This window comes from Numida meleagris, chromosome 1 (assembly GCF_002078875.1).
Source record: "Numida meleagris isolate 19003 breed g44 Domestic line chromosome 1, NumMel1.0, whole genome shotgun sequence".
Taxonomy (NCBI): domain Eukaryota; kingdom Metazoa; phylum Chordata; class Aves; order Galliformes; family Numididae; genus Numida; species Numida meleagris.
The window spans coordinates 186,543,675-186,561,304 of record NC_034409.1 but is presented as its reverse complement, the minus strand read 5'-3'; the positions used below and the strand labels follow the sequence as shown (position 1 = coordinate 186,561,304).

Genomic DNA, 17,630 nt, shown 5'->3' with positions numbered 1-17,630 from the left:
GCAAGACCACTAAATAACTCAGGCAAAAGATAATCAAACCAGGACGTTAAGTTATCGTTTGTGCTTACAAGTTAGACTGGAAAATTGAATGAGAATTAGATAAGTTCAGTGATTTGCTATCACTGTACATTTTATTATATTCACTTATATTTATTCTGTGGTTGTAAATACCCTCAAAAGTTACATTACGCTATGTGTTGTAAGCTGGGAAAGGTGAAATAGCTGCTAAATCCCTATGGAAAAAGCAGGATACCCACATGCTAGAACAACCCAACACAAAATCAACCTTGATTATAGAAACATGAAAGCATTTCTACGTTATTTTTGTTCATTTCCTTTGAATTGAAACAGTGTGGTGTAGACCACACAGTCTATAAAGGTTCGTCACTGAGATACTTTACTCTTTGGATGTTTCTGGGAGCATTTACATCTGTGGAAAATAGTAATGAAATGAAGCATTTGCAAGGTCTGGTTATTGTTTGGGATTGCAAATCAGCTTTTGAAGTTGTTTGTGCACTAAGTTTTACTCCAGTGTTTCCTTGATTGAATTGCAATTCCATTTCTTTAGCACTATTCTAAACTACTCATTACTGTCATAATGAGCAGAAAGAATATCTACATTTTTTACATTATGTGGCATTCTTTGCTACAAGCAGTTGGGCATTTTTCTCTCTCATTTGTATTTATCATTGATTTAGAAAAAACACTAGGCAAACAGATACCTCTTTTTAATGATCATGGCTGATATCGGAGGACTTATTAGAAGCTGAGACATGCCACTCAGCTGCCCACATTGCCCCATGCATGGTTGGTTTTTGATGGGCCAATTGCTTTCAGAAGAGAAATTTCAGAATATACTGTTACATTTTTGGACTTTGGTCTCTCACATGCATTCTTACGCAGTAGCAGCTTTCCAAAAAGGATTATGAAAGGCTATTTTCATTGCTCCGTTACGGCATGCTGCAACTTCGTTTGCTGTGGTTAAGATATTATTTAAAATGGGGAGAGACATGACAACTGTTTTGTGAGAAAAGAAATGAAGAGTTGCTCAAGTGCCCAACTCCATGTGTACACAAGGAATTTATGAACTAGGAAGTCTTAGGGCTCAATTTTCTATCATGCTGTTCTGACACTGGCAGGTGCTCCCCATCTTGGCTCAGTGATGATCTGTGTTTTGCAATTGTATAATTCAGTTGTGATCAAACATCAGTGCTTTATCTTGCATCTACACGATCTCTTCTTTAATAACAGTTATTACTCTTTCTTTTGATCTTATCTGTTTAGAGATTGCCTAAGGCTTGCTGGCAGAAATGTTCAGGTGGTGTTAGTGGTGTAGGTGTAGTGGAGTTTGCAAAATGCCTGATATAGATCTGACAAATTGTTTCACTTGTTTTCATAAAGCCTGTTAATTTTCAAGTGGTAGCAATGTTGTATTGCTTCAGAAGTTACCTAATTTAGAGTGGAAAATTAATCACATGGATAACCAAGATTATGACAAGAGATATCACCAGTACTTGGAAAGCTCATGAAATTTTCCCCAAAATGAGGCGGATTTCAAGTACATAGAATCATAGAATCACCAAGGTTCGGAAAGACCTCCAAGATCATCCAGTCCAACCATCCACCTACCACCAATATTTCCCCACTAAACCATGTCCCTTAGTACAACATCTATACATTTCTTGAACACCTCCAGGGACTGTGAGTCCACCCCCTCCCTGGGTAGCCTGTTACAGCACCTGACCACCCTTTCAGAGAAGATCTTTTTCCTAATATCCAACCTGAATCTCCCCTGGCACAATTTGAGGGCATTCCCTCTCATCCTATTGCTGTTACATGGGAGAAGAGATCAAACCCCACCTTGCACAACCTCCTTTCAGTGAGTAGTAGGGAGCGATAAGGTCTCCCCTGAGCCTCCTCTTCTCCAGACTGAACAATCCCAGCTCCCTCAGCCGCTCCTCATAAGGCCTGTGCTCCAGACCCCTCACCAGCTTCATCGCCCTCCTCTGAACACGCTCCAGGGCCTCAATGTCTTTCTTGCGGTGAGGAGCCCAAAACTGGACACAGTACTCGAGGTGGGGCCTCACCAGGGCTGAGTACGGAGGGACAATGACTTCCCTGCTCCTACTGGCAACATCATTTCTGATACAAGCCAGGATGCCATTGGCCTTCTTGGCCACCTGGCCACACTGCTGGCTCATTCTCAGCCGAGCATCGACCAATACCCCCAGGTCCATTTCCTCTACACAGTCTTCCAGCCACTCTGCTCCAAGCCTGTAGCATTGCCTGGGGTTGTTGCGGCCAAAGTGCAGGACCCAGCACTTGGTCTTGTTGAACCTCATCCCATTGGCCTCAGCCCAGTGATCCAGCCTCTCCAGATCACTCTGTAGGGCCTTGCTACCGCCAGGCAGATCAACACTTCCTGCCAGCTTGGTGTCGTCTGCAAACTTACTGAGGGTGCTCTCAGTGCCCTCATCCAGGTCATCAATAAAGATATTGAAAAGGACAGGCCCCAGTACTGACCCCTGGGGACCACCACTCGTGACCGGTCGCCAGCTGGATTTAACTCCATTAACCACCACTCTCTGCGCCCGGCCCTCCAGCCAGTTCTTTACTGAGCAAAGAGTGTATCTGTCCAAGCCATGGGCTGCCAGCTTCTCTAGGAGAAGGACACTGGCTTTTTGTAGATATGTTATAAATGTTACAATTTAACAGGATTTACCACTGAAAGAAGGTAAAGCATTGTAGAAGATGAAATGTCTGGGGAGAAGTGATTCCATTTTAGGGTTGAAGGTGCAGATCATTGGGCATATGTCTTTGGAATCAGTAGAAATTTGAGCTTTATGAAAGATGACTACCATTTTCCATAAGCTGTCATACTTTCAGCCTAAAACATCTTTTTACTTTTACTTTTAAAACTCTCAGAAAGAAGTTTCTGTGTGTGAATCGTGCAACTTCTTTAATCCTGAACTCAGAGCATCAATTGTTCCAAAGCTGTTTGTTCCATCAGGAGTGCACAGTGCCTTGTGTTCCTTGCTGGCTTCTCCCATCTCTACGTTGCATTGAAATTCAAGGAGTTTGTGACTAAATACAGAGGTGGGTCACTGGAACCACCTTACCCTATCTAAGTGAGCAGGTTTGTTCTTAAAGATGTGACCTAGAAGACAGCTCTGTTGGGAAAGGCACAAAGGGTTGTGAGGCAGGAATCTAAAAGTTTGCAATAGTGCTGGGCCTTCTGCAGGATTTTGGAGTTTATTTTTCCTTTATCTTTCCCCTTATTTTCTATAGTGTTATTGAGCTGTTTGACAGATATGAAAGATGTATTCTGTTCAGTACAGTGTGGTTTAAATAAAGATCAATGGATTTCAGAAATTTTTGCTGAGGTGTGTGCAGATGTATGTTTTAGTATTTGTAGTGCATTGTTTTTAGGGACAGTAATACTGTTTTCATGAATACTGACACCACAGGACACCATTGTAATCACACAGGCAGAATCATAAAATCATCAGGGTTGGAAGGGACCTCTGGAGAGATCATCTTGCCTAGCCCCCATATGGTTAGCACTGGCTAGTGGGTCTCACCACACTGTGCACTGAGTGTATAACTCTTGGTACACAAAACAGTCTAATCATGTTTGGTTAATTAATCTTACTAACAGGAGAAAATTTGACATCTTGCTGGTCTGCATTTGGCAGACTTCGGGGTTGAGCCATCGCATTGAGGAGCAGTCTTTGTTCATCCAGGCTGTTGTAGTGGTGCTGCAGCTGCCTCTTGAGTAAGCCCAAAGCTTTCAGATACAGACATGCTTGGTTCCATTGTGAGCTGTGTGTTCTGTGCATCAAATTGCTCTTTGTTGCTGCCTCATTAGAAGCACTAGCATTTTCCTCGGGAAAATCTGCTGTGCTAGCACCAAAGGCAAGAAGCTCAAGAGGTAAGAAAAATAGACATGGGACACAGTAAAAGCCTGACAACTTCTATGATTTGCACTTGTGGAGGACAGCAAACCTACAGCTGTGATGGAGAGACAGAGAACATATGGAAGCTGGTGCAGCGCTCAGGAAAAGCACTTGCCAAATCCACTGCTGATATAATCAAGTAGCAAGTGCCTGCTGCAGCCTTCCTCTACTGTGTCAGGGTGAAAGTGCTGTTTATAGCAGTGAACAGCAGAGATACAGCTGATATCATTAGCAGCTCATGGTTTTAGGGCCAAAGTCCTGTGTATGAGAAGATGTAGCTGTCACCCATAATAACTGTTGTAAACTAATGGTGACTCATTCTATGACATGATCATGAACTATAATAATTTCTCGCCTGGGGCATGAAATAGCAATAGAAAGCAACGACTCCCATTAGTAGAACTGGTCATCAGGTCAGACTGTGGGCGGCTGAGGATAATGAAACTTGACAGCTATTTTCACATCAGTTCTTTTCATATGACTTGTAGTATCTTTGTCTAATTACCCAGAAAGTGTCTGTGATTTCTATCCCCTGTAACTACCATAGAATTATAGAAAATTTTATGCTTTTTAACTAGATATTTTATTATTGGGAAACAGAACGCAGCATATTAATTTTATGAAGACAGTTAATTGATTAGAAAACTACTGTTTGCATGCATATTATGTGCAGGTAGAAAAGAGATATTCCACGCATCCATTTTCCGTGGTCTTGGGGTATAAAGCCATTACATTAATCCACATATGTTCCATTGTTTGAAAATGTACACTGTTGTTTTTTTTATAATTATGTTTTATTAAAAGGGAACTTCATTAGGATAGAATCTTAGTGGTAAGAGTCATAGAAAGCATTTTTATTGGAGCAATAACATGTCTTGAAATAAAATTTTGGAACCACAGGCAACAGTCGACAATATGCTGTGATTTACACCAAATTATAATTGCAGTGCTGTTGTGCAGCTCTGCGGATTTATGTTTAAATCCAGGTGGTTGCTTTTTTGGTTTTCTTTTGATCAAATAATATGCATGGGTAAAAAGCAAAATGGCATCTGGGCACAAAAAATCGTTCCTTGTGTGTGTAGTAGGGGCAAATCTGGAGAATGGATCAGTGTAATCAGAAACCTAAAGGAGTATCTTCCTTCATCCCTGGAAATGTTGATCTGATGAAATAAAAGGTACTGCAGCTACTCTACTGCTACTCAACTAGGTACACAGAGGTTGAAGAAGGGCTCATAAGCTCTATCAGCAGAGAAGCAGGACGCTCTTCTGTGGATAGATGGTAGGATGGCTTTTTTAAGGATTAAAGCAATATGTGAAATGACTTTTTCTTCTGGATCATGTATTTAAAGGGTAAAAGTCTGAGACCGCATTTTCTCTGTAAATTTTGGAAGAAGTTGACTCAAGTAACAATTACTGGAGAGACTTGGCTTTACTGACATTTAAGTCAAATATCATCAGAGTTTTTAAGTTTCCCATGATTTTTACTGATTAATTTGTCGTCAGACAGACTGTAGCTGAGTGTTCTTTCTTTCTGCAGTGTGTAGCCTTTAAGAACTGCAAGCAATAACATTTTTTTGGCCTTAGCTTTAGCTCTCACATGGATTGTTAAGTGCTTGATCAAGAAGGTGATGGTTTTCACATCTCAGGAATAGCCTTGAGGTCAGATATTGATGTGACAGTGCTCCAAACACCCTTGAAGCCTCTGTGAGTTGGATTTAACACTATCCAGTGTTGACAGTATCTCTGACACTCTAAATACCACAGGCAGCTAGTATCTCTAGTTTGTCCCCTTTACATAGATTACATGCATCTTCAGTGCTTTTTAATTACAACATTTGGGGTACTTTAACACAAACTTCTGTTGTACTCTTCTTCTGAGTGCATGAGACAATCAGCAGCATCCAGTTAGAGACTTTTTTAGCCCAGAAAATCTGACTATAAACATCACCGTGGCTGTAAGAAAATGGGTGTCATCTACAGGGGGGATATTCAGAAGGAGCATATTCTAGCCCAAAGAATAGTCAGCTGGTGCCTCTAGCTCAGTCCATACCCCAGCAGTCAGAACAACCTCATAGCTCATCAGCTGCTGACCCCAGAACTTCCAGGTAAATCTGCAGTCCCTCACCTGGCCCTACTTTGTGAGTCAGCGACACCTGGGTTTCGGACTCACAACTGGAAACTGTTTCACATTGCTTCGTGATGCTGCTTATATGTGCTTTCCTGAAAAAAAAAAAAAAAGGCTTTGTCATCCATGAAAATATGAAAAAAAACATAGAATAGAATCATAGAATGTTTTGGGTTGGATGGGACCTTTAAGACCATCCAGTTCCAGCCCCCTGCCATGGGCTGGCTGCCCCCCACCAGCTCAGGCTGCCCAGGGCCCATCCAACCTGGCCTTGAGCACCTCCAGGGATGGGGAACCCAGAGCTTCTCTGGGCAGCCTGTGCCAGGGCCTCTCTGCTCTCTGAGTAAAGAACTTCTTTATATCCAATCTAAATCTCCCCTTTTTAGTTTATAACTATTTTCCCTTGTCCTATCACTATGTATCTATGTAAAAAGATTAATTCTTTCCTGTTTATAAGCTCTCTTTAAGTACTGGAAGGCCACAGTGAGGTCTCTCCTCAGTCTTCTCCAGACTGAACAAGCCTGGAATGCCTCGTAAGTTTTGTCAAGAACTTTCCTTTTTAATTAACGTTTTTTATCATGCAGTAATCAGTATAATACAGTAAAGTGCAATATAATGAACTAAATTACGGCACTCACACGCAAATATGCTAACGTGGCATAGGAAATTTTCCTTGTAACCCCTGTGCATTTCTCTAAGCTTGTTAACATATTCAGGGCGGATCACTCTCATTAGAAACATTTAGGTTGTCTGCTCATTGTAGCTGTTCCTGCAGCTGGAAAGTTTCAAGGTCTATGTGTTGCTAAGTACAATTTGTTGACCTTGTATCATAAATCAAAAAGTGATGGATTGGCAAGAAAATCCCAAACTAGACTTCCTGCTCGCTAGCTACTATTTTGAGGCTTCAATTCACTCAGTATTTAGAACTATATTTCTATAGCCCTTAGCATTTTTTCTCATTTTTAGTGTGGTTATGTTTTAGATTTAAAATAGGCCTTGAATATTGTAGACACTGAGGGTGCAACCTAGAAATTATATTCAACAGGGAAACGTTTCCTTGGAAAGATAAAAGGCTTATTTTGAAAGCAGCTTAATTTTGGAACGCAGTGATCATTTGCTTTCTGTTTATTGGAGATACAATAAGCAGATGAAGGCTGGTCTTTCCATGTAGAACCATGCATTTCACGTAGAAGAGGGTGGTCTAGCTGCACATTTTTCTGTCCTTGAGTGTTGTGTAGAGACTGGGCTGGAAGCAGCTCTTGAACAATGGTGTCAGACATACCCAGAGATGTTTTCCTCTACTGCTTTTAAACCTCTCTGATAAGGGAGATTCCACAGGCTTGCAAGTGACTTGTTGCAGTGTACCACTGCCCAGTGAAGGAAGCTCTTACTCACGTCCAACCTACACTGTCCTTGCTGTAGGGTTATTTCACTTCTCCTTCTGTACCAATGGCCAATGACATATTTATCAGTATGTTATTATGACTTTGTGTATGTTTGAAAACATTATTTAGTTTCAGCAAACAGTTCTTGATTTTTACCAACATTCATTCATTGCATGCCTGTTATTTTCACTGTCTCCTTCTACACTGTCTTGTTTTGTCTATACTTTCCTTTAACTGTACTGCCCAACGTTACATTGCAGGATTTTAATAGCACCAGGTTATTAGTGTAATATATTGCTACATCTTACCTTATATGCTTCTAAAAGAGTCCATAATTCTATTTCATAGGGCTTTCTGCAGCATCTATGGAATTTGTTATACTCTCGTACTGCCCATGTAGTTGTTTCTTCTTTCATGTGTTTGCGTGTGTATGTGATTTTTCCTGCCAAGTGCTTTGTATTTATTTTAATTGAATTTCATCTTGTTGGCTTTGGACAATTCAATCACATTATGTGAAGACCTAGCCTCTAAAGGATTTTGTTAATTTGTAACATAATCTCTATTCCATCATTAGAATCATTAATGAAAAGGGACACAAAACCTCTCAGTTGACCTCAGTTAAAATTCTTTTGTAGTTGAATAATGAACTGCTAACTTAGAGTTTTCTTCTGTATTGTATTTGAGGAGCTCTATGCCCAATTTCTTAATGAAGATATGCAACTGCCACAAAGGTGCATTCAAGTACAGATAAATTACATTTCCTCCTTTACTTAAAACATCTGTCAAACGAGAAAATTACAATAGTTTTAATATATTTGTTGGCCAACTTGATTGTTTTTTATCATTTTATCTAGATTTTATAAACTGGATGTTTCAAATAATTTAGTCTAGTACAGTTATGAATATTAGATGTGGCCTGGCTGACCACCTAAGGCTGTAACCTCAGCAATGCAGATGATACAAAAGTGAGAGGAGTGGTTGATGCACCAGGTCAGCCACCAGGCCGGTCTGTTGTGCAGCCATCCAGAGGGACCTGGACAGGCTGGAGAGGTGGCTGACGGGAACCCCAAGGAGCTCATCTTGGGGACATCCAGCTGGGGAGCAGCTCTACAAGAAAGGACCTAAGGGTCCTGGTGGACACCAAATTGAACATAAGCCAGCAATGTACCTTCAAGCAAAAGAGGCCAGCAGACTCTTGGGCTGCATTAGATGTGCTGCCATCAGGTTGAGGGAATTGGTCCTTCCTCTCTACACAGCTCTAGTGAGACACATCTGGAGTGCTGTGATCAGTGCTGGGTTCCCCAGTTTGAGAGGAACATGGACATACTGGAGTGAAGGGCCTCAAAGCTGCTGAAGGACTTGGAGCATCTCATACAAGGAGAGGCTTGAAGACTGGGGCTGTTCAGCCTGTGGAAGAGATTGCTCAGAGGGAATCTTAATGATGTGTGTACTTGTTAGGGTGTAATCAAAGAACATTAAGAAGGAAGAAAACTGGGAAAACAACAGAGACTATTTAATAAATTGAGTGCATTTAATATGCAAAGATGTGCTGTTTTCTTTTTCCAGGAAACTGGTTCTTTGCCATTCTCACTTATTTCTCAGTATCATTGCGCAGGGCTGTCAAAGCCATCAGGACTTTCTGTCCCTTCTGCCTCCCAGCAATGGCATCTAGAGAATTGATGGTCGCTGTTTGAATGGCTAAATGTGGTTTGAACTTGGGAGGGTTATGGTAGATCTTTTTAAATGTGTCTGCATTTGCTGGTAGTTTGAAATATTTCGCTGTCCTCGCTTCACCCAAATGCTTTTGTATAGAATGATTTCAGATGTTCACTTCTGTGATGCAGAATTGTGAAAAGTGATAGTACTAGGGAAGGAAAAGGAATAAAACGCAATGTTACAATATCTTGTCTGACATAATTTGAAGGCATTGAGAATGGAAATAGTCTTGTAAGATTTTTTTCCTCCGAAGCTCACTATTAACTTGGCCTATGCAAGCTCTCTGATCTGTATCTACATGCACCAACCTAATCCACTCTTCTACATGTATGTGTAACCTTCCAGTATGTACTGCCAACATTCCCCTTTTTTAATCACTTACGCCATCCATATCTTATCTTGCTCAAAACCTCTTGAACTCTTGAAAATAAGTGCAAGTATTTTCTAAAATACTTGCGAGTTGTCTGCAAGTTATTTTTCTCATAATTGCTGGTATGAATGTGGGCCAGTGTATTGGAACAAAACAGTATTTTCTCACTCTCAAGCTCTATCCGACAAAAATATGGATTAAGGCTGGTTGTGAATTTAAAGCACGATGTGGTTGTTCCTGACTATGCTGTGTACACAAGCAGTTCTACAGTCAAGACACAACAGCTTGTTGCTGTATCAAGGAGAACAACGATGCTGCCTCAAGGCTTCATCCTCTGTGCTCTTCCCTACTCCTGGCACTAAGGTCTCTCTCCATTCCTTTGCCTGTGATCCAGCAATCTCCTTATCTAAATTGGCAGAAAACACCGTTTTGACTTTGTATTTGTTTTTTCCTCCTTGGGTTAAAGACAGAGAAAATACAGTATTTAAATTTCCATTCTACTGTTTTGTTATTCTTATTATTATTTATTATTCCATTGTTTTTTTAGTTATTATCTTTATTTTTCTATTTATTAATTATTTTATTCCTTTGCTGTGTCTCCCATTCCACTACCCCGTACAGTATTTCTATTTTTTTCTGACTTTCACAGGACAGACCCAAAGTCCACTAGAAACAAGGGAATCCTTTTTGGGGGATTCAGACAAGCTTTCTTTTGTGCTGTTGAATCGTATAAATAAAGCGTAACTTTTATAGGAACAGTTGTAAAATCTTCACGATCCAGAACATAAAGGAGAAGCGTGATGGTTGATGCAATAACACTCTTTCTCCTTCTTGTAGGTCCTTTTGTTCTGCATCACATCTGCTCTGTTCATGTTCTTTTTCAGGTATGTTGCTCATATGTCTGTTTATGTTTTTAAAGATTAAATAGCTGACTCGATTTTCGGTATTCTTATGAAAACTTGAGTATATTCCTGACTCAAGACTTCGGAATTGAATGGAGTACTTCTATGGCATTGAAAGCCCATGGTTGTGAACATAATTGGGCTAAAAATGGAAATGCTGGGTTAAATGCTTTAAATCTTCTGGAGATTTCATTGATTACTTAAGGAGCCCCTCCTCGTCTTGTAATTAACACCCTGGAGATCTAACATTACGTAGTATGAAAACTGCTGAAATACTGCTTTTTTATGAGTTCTCACAGAGCTTACTGTGGGGAAGATAACTTATTTTCTTCTGGTGAAAATACTGGAGAATAGGAAACGGAGATTTTTATAGTCTTAAATAATACCAAATGTTTGACGTGCATGGGGGTACGATTGTTTTACATTCTTTTTTCACAAATTATCAGCTGTACTCCTTTTTTAAAACACTCAGTAGTGACTCAGATTATACACTGATTTTATAACTTTTTTTCTCCCAGTTTGCAAGATACATCTAATAAGTTATTTACCTTTTCAGCGTTTCTTTTTTAAATACCAGGTCCCTTGAAATTGCTGTTTTATCTCTCTGGTTGGACAATTGCTTGTTAAAGTAACCTTTGACTACAACCCTTTGCCTTGGATTTTTCTGTGGCTTGCAGCCATCAATGATTCTTCAAGCCATATGATCCCCAGATAATTGCAAAACTCTAGAAATTGCAGCTTGTTTTTTTGTAATTCCTTTACTTACAAATTACTTTCAGATATTCGCCAAGAACAATCTGTGGATAGGGGAAAGCTATTAATTTAGAAGTTTCTGAAAAGCATTCCTTCTTTCATCTACCACCCATGCATCAGCAGGCTTCTCATTTTATTTTGTCCTGCTTCCAGCATTATGGCACAACAGCCTCTGAAAAGTTTACTGGTAGTGTTGAAGTTGGACACCTGTCTGTATGAATGCTGATGAAACAAAAGCACAACACGAAAAAGCTGGGCAAAGGTATAAATGCTGTGTGATTTTGGAGGAAGCTCGTTGTCTCCTGTTTATGTCTTGATAATGAACCAGTTTGAGCAGAAATCCTGGAAGCTGAATGAGAACTGACCAGAGCCCAGAAATATTTGGTGAATTCCTTCCTGACCTGACAATGCAACGTTGACAGTTGAATGAGTTCCAAGCCACTTTCTCTTCTAAAATTAGTCCCTCTGTGCCAGGGGTGACGGATATCCTGTTGAGCAATCATCAGGAACATTTAATTCCTTTGTCTCTGTTGTTATAACAGAGGAATTAAATTACAGGGCTGGGTAGTTATAGGTCCATTAATCTGATTCCCAGAAGAGAATATCTTTTTTTTTTTTTTCATAAACACCAACAAAAGCCATATGATGGATAAATCAAAGTAGATTTATATAAAAAAAAATCAGCATAGATCAGTTCATATTCTTTTTTTCTGAGTTTAATCAGTACTGTGATTAGAAGATCGTCACAGTGATTGATGAGGTACTCTCACAAGGAAACCAGAGCCAGAGTCTCTGTGTACAAGGTGTGTAGATGTGTAGCTAAATCTGTTGGGTGGGATTGCAGTTACTTCGCAGAACGGACTTGGAATGGAGGTGGATGCAAAATGGGTATGTGATCTGAACACATATAAAGCTGGTCAGTAGTGGCAAGGTGGAGGTAATGTGCTTGTATGTAAGTGGCTATGGGGAATGAAATGACCAGTGAAATGGTCATAGCTGTTCCCTGAAAAAAATTCCAACAGTAATTGCTGCAAACTTCCAGTGAGTGTAAGTCAACTGTGTCGCATTCCCATAATAAAAGGAAACACTGTCACAGGATGGATAAACAGGATTAGCACTTTGGATGTGCATAAAGTTGTCTTTTTGTTGTACTTAAGATGTTGGAAGTGCTCTTTTTTTTCTTATTGGTTACCACACTCCAATAAGAATATGGAATGGTGAGAGAAACTACAGTGTGTGTGAGAGAAACTACAGAGTGTGATCTGAGTTTACTAAACATGATTTATTAAGAAGGATGGATTGAGGTTGTTTACTTAAAAAATAAAAGGGATGGACTAAGTGTCTTCATGTCCATATGTATAAGACTGCTGAAAAAATGAAGAGAATAACAGTCTGTTGTCTCTGGTGTGAGCCCTCAGCCATCCTCAAATTGCAGCAGGGGAGATTCAGGTTGGATATTATGAAAAATTTCTTCTCTGAAAGGGTGGTCAGGTGCTGTTACAGGCTGCCCGGGAAGGGGGTGGAGTCACCATCCCTGGAGGTGCTCAAGAAATGTTTAGATGTTGTACTAAGTGGCATGGTTTAGTGGGGAAATATTGGTGGTGGGTGGATGGTTGGACTGGATGATCTTGTAGGTCTTTTCCAACCTAGCTAATTCTGTGATTCTGTGATTCTGTGACAGAAGAACAGGATATTTACTCGTACAGCAATAGATAGCAGCAGGGATTAATTCATGAAGATAGTGATGAAGAAAATCCTAAGAATCATAGAATCACAGAATGGTCTGGGTTGGAAAGGACCTCAAAGGTCATCTAGTTTCAATTCCCTTTGCCGTGGGCAGGGTCGCCAACCACTAGAGCAGGCTCCCCAGAGCCACATCCATCTTGTAGAATGTTAGGAGAGATCATTACAGAATTTGTTACAAAGGGAATTTAAGATAAAAGTTGCAATGAGATACTGAGAAACTTCATCATACCAAGGAAGGAATTATCCAAATAAGTTCAGAACAACTTGCCTGTTCTTCCATGGTGAGCAAGCAAGGTAAAAATGATGGTGTGGGGCACCTCTGAAAATTAGAAGAGTGAGAAACTCTTCTTTAACAGACATCAAGTTATACAGTTCTTCCTCAATTTTTGATCATGGTAATAGAGTAGGAGAAAAACTCCTTCTCAATGAGTACAGACAACAGCAAAGTCAGTAAAACTGCCCTTGGAGTTGTCCAGTTTGTCTGGACTGGGACTGTGAGTTGGTCATCATTTAATCTAATATATGAATCCATCATAATCGCTTCTGGTAAGATTTTGGACAGCCCTTGGAGGAATCCTCTCTGGATCTACTCAGCCTCCTGCCTGGGTTAGATAACCTTCATGTCTCTTTTGTCATCTGAAATAGAAAGGAATTGGAAGAGTCGTTGCAGTTCATTTCGTGTGTTGAGTGACTCAAAACTATTTCAGCCTTTTTCTAATCATAAACAGATCTCACACAAATAGTGTTAGAATTAGTGTGTTTTCAGAAAAGTCTCAGAAAAATTTTACTCAAGGTCAGGTCTGCTTAGCTTAAAGAATATTTTGCCACTGGCAGTACAAAGCTCTTTACTGCTAACAAGCAACTATTGACCGGAAGAGTAAATAGAATCCTTCCTTGCTCTGTCTCTGAACAACTTGGTGTCCAGGATGACTTCTTGTCTTTCCCACCCCGCTAAAAAGTCCAAAGAGATGCTGAGAACAGTAGCAGTCTTGGTCACCAAGATCATATATAATCCCTTCCATCATTAAAGATAAAATCCTAATATCTAAATGGTGTAATTTGAAGCTTAAAACTTTATAAAAGGAGACTAAATGTAAGTATGCCTCTGTTCTATCAGAATATGACTGATTTTTGGCACTCAAATGACAAAAATGAGAATGAAAGCAAAGTAATCTGGTTTTTTTGGTTTTTTTTTTTTGAATTCATATAAATTACCTCATCCAAGGTTATTAGGATCTCTGAACTGAGATGTGATGACTGTGGCAGTCCATCATTCTGGTTACCTTTCCTGTACTGCCACGAGCGCTCTTGCAGCTCCTTGGGTAACTGAAATGAGGCAGTATTTTGGTCTGTGCAGCTGGATGGTTTCCCACCCATGGCTCATATCATGATGCACATAGCTAGCATCGGCACTGCGAGCCAGTTTATGGACTGGAGATGAGCAGGGAAAGCAGAAGTGCTCCTTTCAGCATTGATATGGAATTCTGTCGTTTTAAAGTAAATGCATATAGAATAACATACCATTCCAGCCTGACCAAAGATGATCTTCACTGACCTATAATATGAAAGTTTACTTGAATTGCAAAGTTCAAAGCTGTGATCTGTGTGAGGGAATTAAGATATATTCCATACATCAAGACTTCCAAGTTATCCTTTGGGTTGCCATGTAGTTAACTATTAGGTTGCACTTACCTTTTGTTGATTCTGGAAGTCTAACAATCCAGTTGGTAGTTATCCACCAAAAGGGAACAAAGTGAAGAAGTCTCATAATTGTAACATGCTTGCACCTCTCCCTTGATGCACTCTGGTTGGAAATATTGCTATAACAGATGTATGAATTGTGGTCCATGGAAGAATAGGCAAGTTCTTCTCCATTTATTAGGATATTTCCTTTAATATAATGAAGTTTATCAGTATCTCATCATAACATTTATCTTAGATTATTTTCTGTAATGGTCCTTTGGACAGACAGCTCCTGATCCTCCTAGCCCATCCCTTTTTGGGTGTTTTACACTGCTTGAAGATTCACCACACAGCCCTGATACATACCTTTGGAGTTTCCCCAAATATCTGTGGCCTGCTCAAGCATTATTGCATCTACTGCAGGACATCAGGAAAAACAAGCTGCTAAATCTCAGATTAAGAGAGTTGCAGTAGTACAATTAAAACCAGGAATAATTACTCCAGGAACAGATAAAAGTGAGGAAGAAGCCAAAATAAAAGACAAATTCAGTAGAGCGATACAGAAAGGAAGAGGGAAGGGAAGGGAAGGAGACTGGAGAGGAAAAAAAAGGATGATGTCAGCAGACAGGACAAAAAATAGAAGAAAAAGAACTGGGAAAATAGCAGCTGAAATGCAGATGATAGGTTTTCAAGCAACAATGTTATATTTACAGACAGAGGAATTATATTTGTGTCTTATTTTTTTCTTCTTCTCAATCCTCTTTTACAGTATTTTTCTATTCGTAATTCCATTTTGTCTCCAAAATTTCCTTCTTTGTTGTGCTCAGCTCCACTGAAAGTGCTGAAATTATACTCCATTGATTTTTAGTTAATTGTAGTACACACTAATTTGTATAGTGCAGCCTCTCATACAGGTATTTAATGCACACACACAGTTAATCCATTTGAAAGAGGATTCTTCCTCCTCCCAGCTCTTTTTTCTCAAAAAGTTACTGAAAAGTGTAAGAGTTGAGCCTTCCCATATCTTTAGGAGTTAATCTTCAGATGTCATGGAGCTCCACTGGGAATTAGGGGAATTGGACTAGATGACCTTTGAAGGTCCCTTCCAACTCAAACCATTCTCAAATGATTTTATGATCAATGTTAGAATATGTGATTTGTTTTAAAATGCACCATTTTTAAAAGTATCTCGGAACAGAAGCACACTTTTCTTTAATGTTTCAATTTAAAAAAGAATGCAGTTTGAATGGAATTAAGGTAATGGGATGGAGAGGTTTCAATTATACCATAATTTTGTGTCATCTTCTTTCAGTTTGAATCATTCAAGGCAATGGCTGTTTCTAGAGTATTAGAATAATAGTTAGAGAATAATTGCACAGAATAAAATGAATAAGCAGGAGGAATGGTATAGTGGGTAAAATAAGTATTAACCACTACTTAATGCTGGTTTGTTTTGACAATTAAGCTGTGGGTTCTGGGGGGAGTTGGTGATGCAATGGCTGTTCTCCTGTACGTATTTATAGAAATTTGCATTAACACAGAACTTGCCAACTCTATGCAATATGTGAACAACTAAATAAAAACGCAGTCTATACAAATGGAGAAAATCAGGCAATTTGGGTGAATATATGTTGTCTGACTGCAACTCTGGTTGCTATAGCAGTTAATCCAGTGACTGTGTGCTACCAGTCATATTAGACATGTTAGTACATCTGCTCTGGAAAGCACCCTGTATGGGCTGTAGCTAGCTATTATGGGAAATCAGATGGTTCTGATGATTGATGGATCATAAGTTGAGCATGAAGTCTGCCTTCTAGGGGTAAATTCTGATGTTATTTTCTGAAGCAATAATTTCAGACCATCAGAAGTTATTGCTGTGCTTGCACAAAGCAGAACACGGTGTTCTCAAACTCAGAGTTTGCAGAGCTTCTAACAGAAAGCTCTTGATCTCTTAATGTAATTTATATTATATGATGATGATAAGTGCATAATGAAAAATAGAATGAAAAGCACATTTAAGAAGTGCACATGCACTGCCTTATACTGTCATTAAGATGGAATATTGAAACTTGTCTCGATTCACTGGAAACCTTAAGAAAGATCCTTTTGTTTGCAGAGCCCTTTATTCTATCCCATTAATGAAATCCTAGCCTCCCAAATTACAGCTATTTACTCTTCTTTCCCAGTGAAACACATATCCTGTAATTTATTCAGTATTTTTGACATGATATTTCAAAGTGTCTTTATTTGCTTTTAAAAATGCATGGTAGCAGTGCTGAATTGGACTCTTTCATTTAATTGTCTAAGCTCCCTTTTGTACAGAAGCAACTGCTTGAAGAATACTTCTGCTTTTTTAATATTCGACTGGTTTTTACTGTAGAATGACTTAATAGCTGGGGTTGATATTGTATGGATTCAGTATCAAATCCACTTCCCCTTTCTTACAAAGTTTGTCTCTTACGTTTGATGTAGGAGTTCAGGAGTACGTTAAAACTCCTCTGCTGTTGAATTGTTAGGTAATAAATTAGAAAAAAAAAACAGATGGGATTTTTTTCCCATGTTTATATATATGTTTTTAATGCCCTTATGTAAACATCTCAAGTTTAGTGGTTCAGAGCATTATTTTGATAACTTCCATGGAACTTTATTTCTGAGATATTTGCGATGACCTGGGGAGTCAGTGAAACATCCAGTCTTTTAAGAAAGTCTATAAATATCAGTTAGTGCTATTTAGTGCGAGCAGCAGTGAAGCACCATGGCAGAGCAGCCATTGTGGGTGAGGAGATAACCTGGTGGTTCACTCTGGCACTTCTCTGGCAGAGCAGTGGTGTAGAGTTGCACATTATTAGTTCAAATGCAAATATGTGTAGGAAGGTGAGATGTCTGTCTTCTGCTTGTATAGCAATAGAATAAATCATGAGAAAGCATTTTTCCTTTTTTATTTGCATGGAGCACATTTTCTCATTTATGAGACTTCTGCTGAATTTCACATCT

General features: G+C 39.4%; 1 protein-coding gene across 1 annotated transcript in view; it reads left to right on the top strand.

The window, feature by feature from the left end:
- Nucleotides 1-17,630, top strand: part of TMEM135 (transmembrane protein 135) — a 156,146-nt gene that overhangs the window by 84,499 nt on the left and 54,017 nt on the right. The window contains exon 6 of the mRNA XM_021408803.1: nt 10,390-10,436. Coding sequence (XP_021264478.1) covers nt 10,390-10,436 — 47 coding nt within the window. The remainder of the gene's footprint in view (nt 1-10,389; nt 10,437-17,630) is intronic.